Source organism: Nycticebus coucang, chromosome 3 (genome assembly GCF_027406575.1).
Source record: "Nycticebus coucang isolate mNycCou1 chromosome 3, mNycCou1.pri, whole genome shotgun sequence".
Lineage (NCBI taxonomy): Eukaryota > Metazoa > Chordata > Mammalia > Primates > Lorisidae > Nycticebus > Nycticebus coucang.
In genome coordinates, this window is record NC_069782.1 from 5,324,398 (window position 1) to 5,338,433 (window position 14,036).

General features: G+C 40.7%; 1 protein-coding gene across 1 annotated transcript in view; it reads left to right on the forward strand.

The window, feature by feature from the left end:
* EFCAB6 (EF-hand calcium binding domain 6) overlaps positions 1 to 14,036 on the forward strand; it is a 228,447-nt gene that overhangs the window by 69,288 nt on the left and 145,123 nt on the right. The window contains exon 10 of the mRNA XM_053585237.1: positions 8,926 to 9,050. Within this exon, the coding sequence (XP_053441212.1) occupies positions 8,926 to 9,050 (125 nt within the window). The remainder of the gene's footprint in view (positions 1 to 8,925; positions 9,051 to 14,036) is intronic.

Below are 14,036 nucleotides of genomic sequence, written 5' to 3' on the forward strand. Positions count from 1 at the left end.
TTGTTTTTTGGAGATAGGAAATGGAATTCCAGATGACTGGCAGTTTGTTAACTGCAGCTGAATTAAGTGGGCTTAATTTGGCTGAAGCTTATTTGCAGACATTTTAGGAAATAAATCTGGGAAACCGTTTGTGATTCTTTGCAGTCGAGTTTGAGAAAGAAAGGGCTATATTTTAGATTTATTCCATCTTTTCTTATTATAAAAGTAATACATGCTTGTTTTAAAAAAGCCAGAAAACACAAAGGCACAAAATAACAATTCCCTCTAATCCTACCACCTGCATCCTACTATTGTATTCTTTTTGGTGTTTTATCCGCCCAGATTTGTTTCAGATGTGTACATAGAGGATGGATGGACAGATAGGAAGATAAACAAAAAAGTGGTAAGATGAGAGAGCCAGGATGGCTGACCTGAGACACCAGCTGCTAGACTGTCTCAGAAACAAGAAAAACTGTAGAAGAAAAAGAAAAAACAAATAGACAAACATAGGTCAGGTGTAATTCTGAGGGAAAAGTGCCAGAACCTATAAGAGATTCCATGGGAAGAAGTTACAGAGCAGGATAAGAAGGAATAAGACATTGGCAGAGGTCAAGCCCTGAGAGGCCTGGAGTCCAGCAAGAAGGGTGGATGGAGCAGTTTCCCCCTCGTATCTCTGGCAGTCAGCAGGCTCCCAAGCTGCAAGAAAGCCTGTCTACCCTCTCGAGCCCAAAGCTGCTGCCTCCAGTGAAGTGGGAGATTCTGATGACAAAGCGCCAGGCTGCCAGCCCCCCTTGGGGCACTGACCTGAGCCAAGACAGCATGTGGCATGTTGCTTCTCCACCCACGGTGTGCTGCTGTCTTCCCCAGGGGGCTCCTGTCCCTCCGCTTTTGTCTTACTTGTTAACCACACAAACATTTCCCAACTCCAGCCCAGACTGCAGGAGCCACAGGGAGCCAGTGGGTCCTGGGGGGTCTGTGTGACCCCAAAGCCTGGACATTCCAGGTGGGTTGTTTTCTGGAGATAGGGACAAAGATGACCAAAGAGGTAGTTTTCCTCTTTTTAGACTCTTTTCCTCCCCTTCCCCTCCCCAGCCTGTGGCTATCAAGAGGACGGAGCTGGGTTCTTGGGAGCTGCTGCTTCGCTGCTGGTGCATCCACCACCCCGGGGCTTCCGCAGAGAGTAGGGCTCCGACCTTTCCTCTTGAAGTCTGGCTGCCGACTAAGAGTTGCTCAGATTGTGAGGGCCCTGCTCACCTGCCCTCCTTGTGCTGCTTGCCAGGCTGCTCCATCAAAGCAGAGCACACCCCAGATGGTCACCAAACCTTGTTGAACACGCCACAGGCAGGGCAGGACTAGTGTGCTTCTCCTTTGCATGGTCAGAGATTAATGTTCAGGAACCCAGGGACAGAATCGCAGGCCTGCTCGCTTCAGCAGCACTTACACTAAACAATTGGAACGATACAGAATTGCAGGCCAGATTCCGTACCTCCAGGACTCAACTATGTTGCTTATGGGCACAGAGGGGGGATTTATGAACGAGTCTTGGGAGGCAAGGGAGCATGGACAGAACTGAAAAGGGAGCAGAGTGTGGGTTCCCGCCACAGTGACTGTGTGGAGTGTCCCTGCCTCCACAGAAAGGCTATGATTTCGGCCCAGGCCAGGATCCTAGACAAGGAAGCTCCCAGCCGGCATCTCCATTCTGGGGGAGCTCAGCTAGTTTGAGCTTGCTGCTGGCAGATGCTGGAGGGAGACAGTGGAGCAGGGGAAGAGGGAGATTTCAAAGACCACGAAACCCACCCCTGACAGCCAGATTGTGAATGTCAGACAGCCTCCACCTCCACAAGCAGACTTTGTGGCTAGGAGGGCCATGTCAGCCTCTCCCTGGTGGCTAAGCCCAGCAGCCTGGGAGGGACCTTTGCTCCTGCCTAGATAGATAATTCACTGGCTTTTGTGGAACTTGATGGCAGGCTTACCCCTACCCAGCCCTGCCCAGATTCACTCCCCCATCCATCTCTGCTGTGGTGGGAAACAAAGAGTGATCCAGAAGTTCCAGGGCCCCACTTACCACCTTGGGCACTTGAGTGCTGCCTCTGAGGGGCTACAGCCAGACACGGGCCCCCAAAATAACACTGGCAGCTTGTTTCTTCCAGCAAGTACTGGTAACAACAGGGAGGTCAATTTGCACAACCCTGTACCATCATTTGCTGACTCAATCATACAAGGTATGTTTGATTCTAACCCACTAGCACCATCTCCTGCCTCAGAGATTAAACTGAGCCAATACAATTCACATTGTTAAGATGTCCACAGGGCTGGGGAAAGAGAATGGATTTCAAAGACCTCCATCCTCCCTCATCAAAGAGAGGCAGGGAATCTGCCTTCCAATATAGCTCATCACTTCTGCAGCCTACAAACAACTAGCAATTGAGAAAACCACTACACTAAGGACATTTATAACCAAGACATCTATCTGGAACCTAGATCACCATCAAAGCACCCAGAAGCACGCTAGGTGTAATGGCTCACGCCTGTAATCCTAGCATTCTGGGATGCTGAGGCAGATGGATTGCTTGAGAGATCAAGACCAGCCTGAGCAAGAGCGAGACCCTGTCTCTTAAAAAAAAAAAAGCTGGATATTGTGGCAGGTGCCTATAGTCCCAGCTATTTGGGAGGCCGAGGCAAGAGGATCACTTGAGCCCAGGATTTTGAAGTTGCTGTGAGCTATGATACCATGGCACTCCACCCAGGGTGACAAAGTGAGATTCTGTTTCAAGAAAAAAAAAAATTTTTTTTTTTAAAGTACCCATAAGCAAACCAAAGATCATATGTTCTTACCCAACATATGCTGCAGGCAAACCCTTATAAGTTGGGAGGAACTCCATCTAAACAAAATAAAATTCAAAAATAAAAAGTAGCAGCTGCTCTGGATAAGAAGGAATCAATGCAAGAATTCCAGAAATATGAAAAATCAGAGCAAAAGGACATCCCCAAGAGGGAACACCAGCTCTTTAGCAAGTATACCAACAAAAATGAAAATATTAAAATTACAGATAAAGAAGTTCAAATGTGGATTATAAGGAAACTCAATGAAATACAAGAGAAAATGGAAAACCACCTTTAAGAAAATGGAGAAACAATTCAGGAAATGAATGAAAAATTCACTAAAGAGATCAGCATGTTAAAATAAAAAATCAAATAGAACTCTGAAAATGAAAAAATTTACTTAAGGAAATCCAGAGCTCAGTGGGAAGTTTTAAGAATAGACCAGACCAGGCAGAAGAAAGACTCTCAGAGCTTGAAGACAACTCTTACAAATTAACTCAGTCAAAAATAAAGAACAGAGAATTAAGAGGAAAGAACAAAGCCTAAAACCTAATGAACAAAGCCAAATGTAGGAATCATAGGCATCCCTGAAGGTGAAGAAGAAAACACACAGGGCCGGAAAACCTAGTTGAAGGAATAATTGAGGAAAAGTTCCATGGTCTTGCTAGAGATTTAGACATCTAGGTACAAGAAGCTCAATGAACGTCTGGAAGATTCATAGCAAAGAGGAAATCACCAACACATGTAATCATCAGGCTGGCTAAAGTCAACACAAGGAGGAAATCCTATGAGCTGTGAAGTGAAAACATCTCTTAACTTACAAAGGAAAACCCAGCAGGCTAACTGTAGACTTCTTAAGGGAGATCTTACATGCCAGAAGAGTCTAGGGCCCCATCTTTAGTCTTCTTAAACAGAACAACTGCCAGCCTACCATTTTATATCCTGTAAAACTATGTTTTCATATATGAAGGATAAGTAAAGACTTTTCCAGACAAGCAAACATTGAGGGAATTTGTAAGACCAGAACTTTACTGTAGGAAATATTCAGAACTTCATTGTACATGGATCAGCACAAAGGACACCCACCAGTTTAAAACCACCAAAAAGCTAAAGCTCAGAGCTCATATAAAATAACAGCACAAGAGCTAAAATGAGGCAATAAAGTACTACCCAACAGGATGAACAGCATCCTACATCTCAGTTCTATCAATCAACATGATTGGTCTGAGTGCCTCACTCAAGAGACATTTCTTGCTGTTTTTAGGAAATGCATCTAACCCACAAGGACTCATACAGAGTCAAGATCAAGGGATGGAAAAAAAAAATATTTTGTGCAAATGGAAACCAAAAGAAAGCAGGTGTGGCCATTATCACATCAGATAAAATTGACTTTAAATCAACAATAGTAAAGAAAGACAAAGATGGTTATTATATAATGGTAAAGGGAGCAGTTCAACAAGAACACATAACATCCTAAATATTTCTGCACCAAACAGGAGTGCCCAGATTCATAAAGCAAACCCTACTAGATCTAAACAAAGAGATTAACATCAACGTCATAACTGCTGGGGACTTTAGCACCCCACTGACAGAACTGGACAGGTCATCTAAGCAGAAAATAAATAAATACTGGACTCAAATGGAATTCTACAACAAATGGGCCTGAATCCATTTATAGAACATTTTACCCCCAAGCTACTGAATATACATTCTTCTCATCAGCACATGGAGCCCTACTTGGGAGGCTGAGGCAAGAGGATTGTTCAAGCCCAAGAGTTTGAGGTTTCTGTAAGCGATGATGCCACAGCACTCTACCCAGGCAACGGAGTGAGACTCTCTCTCTCTCTCAAAAATAAAAAATAAAAAGAGAGAGTTAAAGGGCGTCTGAATTGGGAAAGAGATAAACCTATCACTTTTTTGCTAATGGTATGATCTTATATCTAGAAAACCCCAAATATTCTACCAAGAGACTCCAGGAATTGATAAATAAATTCATCACAGTCTCAGGTTACAAAATCAATGTATATAAATTGGTAGCATTCCTATACACCAATAACAGTCAAGCTGAGAGTCAAATAAAAGACTTAATACCATTTACAATAGCTACAAAGAAAATAAAATACCTAGGAATATACTTAACCAAGCAGGTGAACAATCCCTACAAAGAGAACTATGAAACACTGAGGAAGGGAATTGCAGGTGACACACAAGTGGAAAAATACGTGATGCTCATGGATCGATGGGATCCACATTGTTAAAATATTCATACTACCCAAAGTAATTGACAGAGTCAATGCACTCTCCATCAAAACAACAACCTCATAGTTCACAGATCTAAAAAAAAAAAAAAAATTCTATGCTTCCTTTGGAACCAGAAAAGAGTCCAAATAGCCAAAGCAATCTTAAGCAAAAAGAACAAATCTGGAGGCATTACATTACCAGACTTCTGGTAAAACAACATGGTATTGGCATAGAAATGGAGACATAGACCAATGGAACGGAACAGAAAACACAGACATGAGATCATCCGCATACGGGCAACTGATCTTTGACAAAGCAGACAACAGTATACACTGGGGAAAAGAAGCGATAGTCAATAAATGTTGCTGGGAAACTTGAATCTCCAGATGTAGATGAATGAAACAGGATCCATATCTCTCAGCACGCATAAAAATTAATTTAAAATGGGTCAAAGATTTAAATGTAAGGCATAAAATCTTAAGCATTCTAAAAGAAAATTTTGGAAAATGATTCTAGACAACGGCCTAGGCAAAAAGTTTATGAAGATCCCAATGGCAATCATAGCAACAGCAAAAAATAAATGGCATGTGATTAAATTAAAAAGCTTCTGCACAGCTAACGAAATAATCGACAAAGCACATGGACAACCTACAGAATGGAAGAAAATATTCGCAAGATGTACATATCATAAAGGGCTCATAACCATAATCTACAAAGAACTCAAGCAAATCAGCAAGAAAAAAACTAACAACCCCATTAAAAAGTGAGCAAACGACATGAACAGGGTATTTTCAAATGAAAATAAGACAAATGGCCAATAAACATATGAATAAATGCTCAACATCACTAATTATCAGGGAAATATAAATGAAAACCACAGTGAAATATCACCTGCCCCCTATCAGAACAGCTTTTATTAAAAAGTCCCAAAAGAGTAGATGCTGGCGTGGATGCAGAGAGAGTGGACACCCTGTTGGTGGGACTATAAATTACTAAAACCTTCATGGAAAACAGGATGGTGATTCCTCAAATAACTAAGTGATCCAGCAATCCCACTGCTATCTACCCAAAGGAATTAAGTCAAATATCAAAAAGTCACCTGCACTTGAATGTTTATTGCAGCACAACTTACAACTGCAAAGATGTATAATCATCCCACGTACCCATCAATTCATTAGTGGTGTATTCATTCATGTGGCTGGGCATGGCGGTTCACACCCGTAATCCTGGCACTCTGAGACAGGTGGCTTGTTCGAGCTCATGCATTCAAGATAAGCCTGAGAAAGAGTGAGACCTAATTTCTACTAAAAATAGAAAAAACAAGCTGGCTATTGTGGTGGGTGCTTGTAGTCCCAGCTACTTGGGAGGCTAAGACAAAAGGATCTCTTGAGCCCAAGAGTTTGAAGTTGCTGTGAACTATGATGCCATGTAACTCCACCTGGGGTGACAGAGTGAGACTCTGTCAAAAAAAAAAAATTGTCGTTGATGTAGACTGTGGAATACTACTCAGCCATGACAAAGATGGATTAATACCTTTTGCAACACTTTGGATGGAACTGGAGACCATTATCCCAAGTGAAGTATCTAAAGAGTGACAAATGTACACATGTTCTTGGTATTAAATTGAAACTGATGAGGACACGCATGCACAGAGGGATGTGAAACTCGGCGGAAATCAAGCAGGGAGGAGGGGAAGGAGGGGGTGAGATCTCACAGACGCGGTGAACACTGTCTGGGTGATGGGCACACTTACCACCCTGACACAGCAGAGCAAAAGGGACCCATGTAACCGTAAACATGTGTACCCTCGAAATATTTTGAAATAGAAAATGTTTTCAAATGGAAATTAAATTATGCTAATTGTTCTTTTTAAAATTATGAAATAATATATAGCAAGAAAAATTTCCCATATCCATTCATTTAGGCATGCATCTTTGTTTTTAATGTCTGGGTAGTATTTATTTCACAGTTTTGATGAACCATTCATCTATAAAACCCATGTTCTGTTAATAGGCATTTAGATTGTTTCAATTTTTTTCTCTTCTGAACCGTCCAGAAAATATCCTTACCCATGTGCATCTCTTGAATGGCCCTTTTATTCCATGAGTACAAAGTTCCACAATAAGGGAATTTAAATACAGTGGGTGTCAAAAATGTATATACACATTTAAGAGTAGGAAAAAACGGTCTTAAAATTGTAATGCTCAAGTCATTGTTGCCTTCTGCAATTACAAGAGATTACGAGATAAAATATACAACATAAGAAACATCACAATTCGAATACAGATTTTCCTTTCTTAAAATGTTTATGGCACTTTCTATATATTCAAGTACCAGGGATTTTGTTATTGTTGTTGTTTTTAATTTTGGATTAATATGAAGGTACATACGATTGGGTCACGTTGTTTGCATGTTAGGTAGCATCTGAGTTGTAGCTGAGTCCTCCACCCAGGAGGTGTGCCATATGCCCCCACACCGTACCCAAGAGCGGGAGCTTGCTGAGCCCTCTCCCTACGGCCTCTCCTCCCCACTTGAATTGAATTATGTTTTTCTCTCATGTGGGCCTGTAGTTGTTCATCTGCTGATTTCACATTAGCATTGAGTACCTAGGGTGCTTCCTTTTCCATTCTCGGGATACTTCACTAAGGAGAACATTCCTTAAACTCCATGCAGAAATACCAGGGTTTTTTAATTTTTAATTTTTTTTTAAATTACAAGCCAGACTGGTTCATTTCCCTTAAGCCTTGTCTATTTGGCAGGTAGAATAAAAGATGTTAGCTTTTTAAAATTACCAATGAGTTTGAGTGGTTTTTCATACATTTATTGGATTTTTAAAGTTCTTTTTAAGTGAATTACCTGTCTATAACCTTAATCTACTGTTTTATTTATCTTTGTTTCATTGATTCCTAAGACCTATTCATGTATTATGAAAACTGATCTGTATTTCTCATGTATGTTAACAAGTTAACAATAGTTTTTCCTAGCCGGGTACAGTGGCTCACGCCTGTAATCCCAGCACTCTGGGAGACCAAGGCGGGTGGACCTCTTGACTCAGGAGTTTGAGACCAGTCTGAGCAAGAGCAAGACCCTGTCTCCAAAAAATAGCTGGGAATTGTGGCAGACGCCTATAGTCCCAGCAGCTACTTAGGAGGCTGAGGCAAGAGGATCATTGAGCCCAAGAGTTTGAGGTTGCTGTGAGCTATATCATGGTACCTGACTGAGGGCAACAAAGTGAGACTCTGTCTCAAAAAAAAGATTTTTCCCCACTCATTTTTTTCATTGTTATTTGTGTATTTCTTTTAACCAAACAAAAATTATGTACTTACATTGTCAGTCCTATCAATTAATTTAAATCTTTTCTGGCTGTAGTGGTTTCTTCACAGCAAGAAAGGCCATCTCACATAAAAACTATGTATTATGTAATTGTCACCTTGATTTTCTACCACTATTTTTATGATTCTTAAATTCTATTTACTGTCCATTTAAAGTCTATCTAGGGTTTATCCTAGAGTAACACAGCAAGTCGGAGACTATTTTTTTTTCCCCGGAATGTTCATCCAGTCATTTCAACATCATTTATGAGATGGTTCATCATTTTCTTTGTTTATTCAAATATTTTTTTTAAGGCAAAGTATAGAACAAAGTTTATTGAGGAAAAGAAAGGTAGGTTTACACAGAGCAAGACAGAGGCTTACGGAGCAGGTACGTCCTCATAGACGCCGAATGGGCCTCCTCCACCAGGGCAAGTAGAAAAAAGGCCAAGAGACAAGGAGCAGTTTGTTCAAGTCTTAATTTTTGCCAGACAGGTGATGATTAAAAGGAAACAGCAGTTAAATTTGCCTGTGACAACATCAATAAACTAAAGGTATTTTGTTTTAATAGATGACTCGTTTGAACATCAACAAGGCAAAAGTCCCAAAAAGGAGTATTTACTCAATTACATGTCATCTAAAGATGTCTGGAAAAACTACACCCTAGATGAGCTTGGGAGGGCCTTTTGCCAAGAGGTAAGAATGTTTTCCTAAAGCCACAGTTATCCACAGTCTAAACACAGCAAAATAGACAACTGTAAAAAGCTAAGGTCTAGGGCAGCACCTGTGGCTCAGTGGGTAGCGTGCCGACCCCATGTATCAAGGGTGGCGTGTTCGAACCCAGCCCCAACCAAACTGCAACAAAAAAATAGATGGGTGTTGTGGCGGGCACCTGTAGTCCCAGCTACTCGGGAGGCTGAGGCAAGAGAATCGCCTAAGCCCAGAAGTTGGGAGGTTGCTGTGAGCTGTGATGCCACAGCACTCTACCCAGGGCAACAAAGTGAGACTCTGTCCCCCCCACCCCCAAAAAGCTAAGATCTACTCTGGACATTATTGCTAAGATTTGTTTTGATCCATCTTACGTGTGTCCTCAAACCCTGAAACCTGTTTCATCTTGTAAAATTACGGAGGGAGGGAGGTGGGGCCTTGGTGTGTGTCACACTTTATGAGGGCAAGACATGATTGCAAGAGGGACTTTACCTAACAATTGCAATCAGTGTAACCTGGCTTATTGTACCCTCAATGAATCCCCAACAATAAAAAAAAAAAGAAAAAAAAATTAGCAATAGTAAGAGTATCACCACTACTAAGAGTGATGGTGATGGGAAATTAGTTTTTAAGTATGCCCTCTGTGCTACTTATATACTAACGCTAATAAGAAATATATGTAGCACAAGACTTCTATAAAGAAATGATGTAACTTTATTGAGTTGCATAAAGGAAAACTTGAATAAATGAAGAGGCAGGTCTTCTCTAATCCTTGCCTACTCTCACTGTATCTGGAGATGTGTTTTTTCTTTTGAAAAATTATAATAGGAGACTTATTCTATCACATATAAAATATTTTATAAAGATACAAAAATTAAGACAATGTAGCACTGGTCCAGCGATGGATATTCAGATTGATTTAAAATAATAGTTGGATAATGAGATTGATTTAAAATAATAGTTGGATAATGAGCTCATCTTTATATGTGAACTTAGTCTATGATATGAGGCATTTCATTAAAGTGTAATGGGAACAGGGAGTGGATTATTCAGTAATTATTGAAATAATTAACTAGCCAGCCATTTTGGGGAAAGTAAGCTTACAGCTTTCCATTCTTTACCCCAAATAAATTCTATATTCATCAGCTATTTAAATTTAAAAATAATGTGAGTGAAAAAATTTTCTATCTTGAAATTTAGAATCTCTTTTCAGTATGAACTAAGACCCAAACACCATAAAAAAAAAAGACTGAATCAGTGTAACCTGGCTTATTGTACCCTCAATGAATCCCCAACAATAAAAAAAAAAAAAGACTGATAAATATGACTACATGAAAGAGAAAAAGCTTTTGTACAGCAAAACTTTGTATAAACAGATGATAAACTCGGGAAAACACATGCTACATAAATGACGTTAAATCATAATTGTTCTGAACCTACTATGTACATAGAATTAAATTTCAGTGGAAAAATGTCAACGAGGAAAAAACAGCAAAGCCAGTATTGATAAAAAGTGAGCACATCAAGGTCTGTTGGTAAATTTGTAACACTTGTTTTGTCTAGTTGTTGTTAATATCTTTATTACTTTCATTAAAAAAAAAAGACCATTACAAAATCCATGAACATACAAAAAAAATGTAAGCAATTCTGAAAAGTACAAAGAAGAAAGTACCAAATTATTCGCAATCCACTACCCAGAAATAATCAAAGCAACAGTTGGTGAACATCATTCTAGAACTCCCTTCCTCCATCTACAGGAGGATGGCTGCAGAGGGGGTGGGTGGGTTGATACACAGGTAGAAGTAATTTTATAAGAAGAGGATTATGCTCTTTTTTAAAGATAAAACATATTTAGCACCTGTAGTTCCAGCTACTTGGGAGACTGAGGCAGGAGGCTACAGAGAGCTAAGATCATTCCTCTGCATGCCAGGCTGGCCGATAGAATGAGATTCTGTCTCTTAAAAATAAATAAATAAATAAAAGCATGCATAAAGCAGATTGAATTTGAATTTCCTTAAATTTACCAGATGAAAGGTAATGCCATGATCACCGTCATATGGTCACCGTTGTAATTAATCTTTTCGCAGGCTTCCTCGGTGCCAGGCAGTGTTTTAGGTGCTGTCCAGGTGATCTGTCTGGTCTTCACAGCCACTGCAGAGTTAGGCCCTGCTATTAGCCCAGTGGTAAGCTGAGGAGGCTGAGGCTTGAAGGGTTGACCGGCTTACCAGTAAGTGCTGGAGCCAAGTTTAGGCCCAACCAGTGTGGCTTTATCTTCCTTGCTCTTAAACCTGCAATATGGTCCTCAAGTGACATTGGACACAATTTTGAACTTTGGGTGAATGTTCTTTCCTACAGGGCATATTAGGCACCCAGAGAGACTTTAGATAAGAAAAGAGATTTAAAAAGCCATTAAGAGCTGGACAAAGTAGGATGTTTTTGAAGGACGTTTGAATTACAGACAGTGTGGATTATGAAATGCCAAGGGACTGGCGCCTGTGTTTCCCTCACCGCTCCCTCCCGCCTCCCAAGTTTTGCTGTTTATAGTTTGTCCTTAGTCAATTTTATAATATTTATATTTTGTTCAGTAACCACAATTCTCCTTGCTGTTTGACTTTGTCCTGTATCTACATGAATTTACTCAGCACTTCCCGCTGTCTGTCCCTCTCCGAGTTCTGTATTTCGATTTATGTTTTTGGTTGACTGGATTTCACTGTCAAGCAATTTCCTTAAGAAAGGCTCATGATCCCGCCGCCCCTCCTTTTTTTCACGTTTGGGACTGTGTGCCTTTTGATTTTATACTTGAACAACAGCTTGGCTGGGTCTAATTCTTCCACCCTACTTCCTTTTCTTTGTAACATTGTAAATGTTTTTTCCATTGTCCTCTGGCGCTGGATGATGCTGGGGAGAAACTCAGGGTCAACCAGGTTTGGCAGGCGATTTCCTTTTTCTTCTTAGATGCCTAAAGTATTTTTTTATTGATCCTTGAAATTAAAAAAGCAAAACTAAGCTATGTCTTGGCACTGAACATTTTGACCAAGTTTCCTGAACACAATGAGTTCTTCTGGCAGACAGATTTATTCTTCCTTCACTTCAGAACAATTTCCTGTGCGGTATTAACTAAAATCATCCTCACTCCCTTTCTCTTCCTGCCTTCCTTCCATGATATTCCCAGTTCTCCTTATACTGGATCGTCTTTGCCTCTCCTCGACAGCTGACATCTTCTCTCAAATTGCTTTAATCCTCCCTTCTTTCCTCTGCCTTCATTGAGATTCTTTTGAGCCACTCCTTTAATTTAAATTTCATTTTTGTTTCTTATTCTTGCCATTTCTATTTTATCAGTTCCTGTAACTTTTTGTTTTCTATTTTGTTACCGTAGAAATATCCCTTCTCATTTCTTTTTTTTTTTCCATTCTTGAGATACTTTACTAAGAAGAAAATGTTCCAGCTCCATCCATGTAAAAACATAAAAGATGTAAAGCCTCCCTCTTTTTCATGGCTGCCTAGTATTCCATGGTACACATGTACTGCAATTTGTTTATCCAGTCGTGGGTTGATGCACATTTAGGTTGTTTCCATGACCTGGCCATTGTGAATTGGGCCCTTCTCCTCTCTTTCATTGTTTAATCGTCTTCAAGATTTTCATTAATTAAATCTGTTATTCAGTTCCTTTTTGTGGCATGAAACATTTGCGGGGATGTATTTTTTGTTTCCTTTGTCTTCAGCCTCTTGCTGCTCTCTTTCTTTTTTCCTGTGTTTGCAAAGCTGCAAACCCATCTATTTCTAGCCTCCTTGGGCTCAGGGTAGAGTCACACGCACAAATTGTGGATACAGCTGTATTGTCATTTCCACTGCTGTGCAGTTTTCTGTTTTCTGAATATTATGTGAGTTGTAGAATACATTCTGCTATGGATGGACATTTGGATTGCACGCTATTTCGTGCTAATCCTAAAATGCCACCTTAAGTGGCTATAGACTTAGCTTCTGGTGCACAGGTGCCAGGGTTTTATAGCTGGGAGTGAGAATTACACCCAGGAGTGGAACTGCCTGCTAGATTGTTGAAAACGTGCCCCTCAGATTTAACTGGCAGCACCAAATTGTTTTCCACAATATCAATTTACACGCCCACCAGCAGCACATGGGAGTTCCTGTTCTTCCCTGTGCTCACCCATTTACACCCCCACCAGAAGTATATAGGAGCGCCTGTTGTTCTACACGCTCATCCATTTACACCCCCACAGAAGCACATGGGAGTGCCTGTTGCTTCCGTGCTCACCCATTTATACTCCCCCTGGAAGCACGTGGGAGTTCCTGTTGCTCCCTGTGCTCACCCATTTATACTCCCCCTGGAAGCACGTGGGAGTTCCTGTTGCTCCCTGTGCTCACCCATTTATACTCCCCCTGGAAGCACGTGGGAGTTCCTGTTGCTCCCTGTGCTCACCCATTTATACTCCCCCTGGAAGCACGTGGGAGTTCCTGTTGCTCCCTGTGCTCACCCCCACTTGATCGTGTCAGGCTTCTACATCTGTGCCAGTCAGATGCAGATGAAATAGTATCTCAGCTAAGATTTTAATGTTCATTTCCCTGATTACTAATGTGTTGGACAGCTTATTATAGCTCGCAACTTTTATTTGCAAGATTTTTGATCAGAATATATGCACTTTCAACGAATATTTATGAAGGGACTCCTGCACGCCAACATTATGCTTCCTTCTAGATCAGTGGTTCTCAACCTTCCTTATGCCGTGATGTATTTTCATTGTTAACAAAGGGGTCGCAACCCACAGGCTGAGAACCGCTGCTCTACATAGTTATTAGTGAATGAAATGAACGCAGTCTCTGCTGTCATAGATCACACTCGTAAACACATTCATAAATAACATTTGACAGAAATGGCCAGAGTGTTAGGAGAGACAGGGCTTAGGGGAATGTTTACAAAAGCTAAATGCACAGAAGATGATAAAGATGAGAATGGCT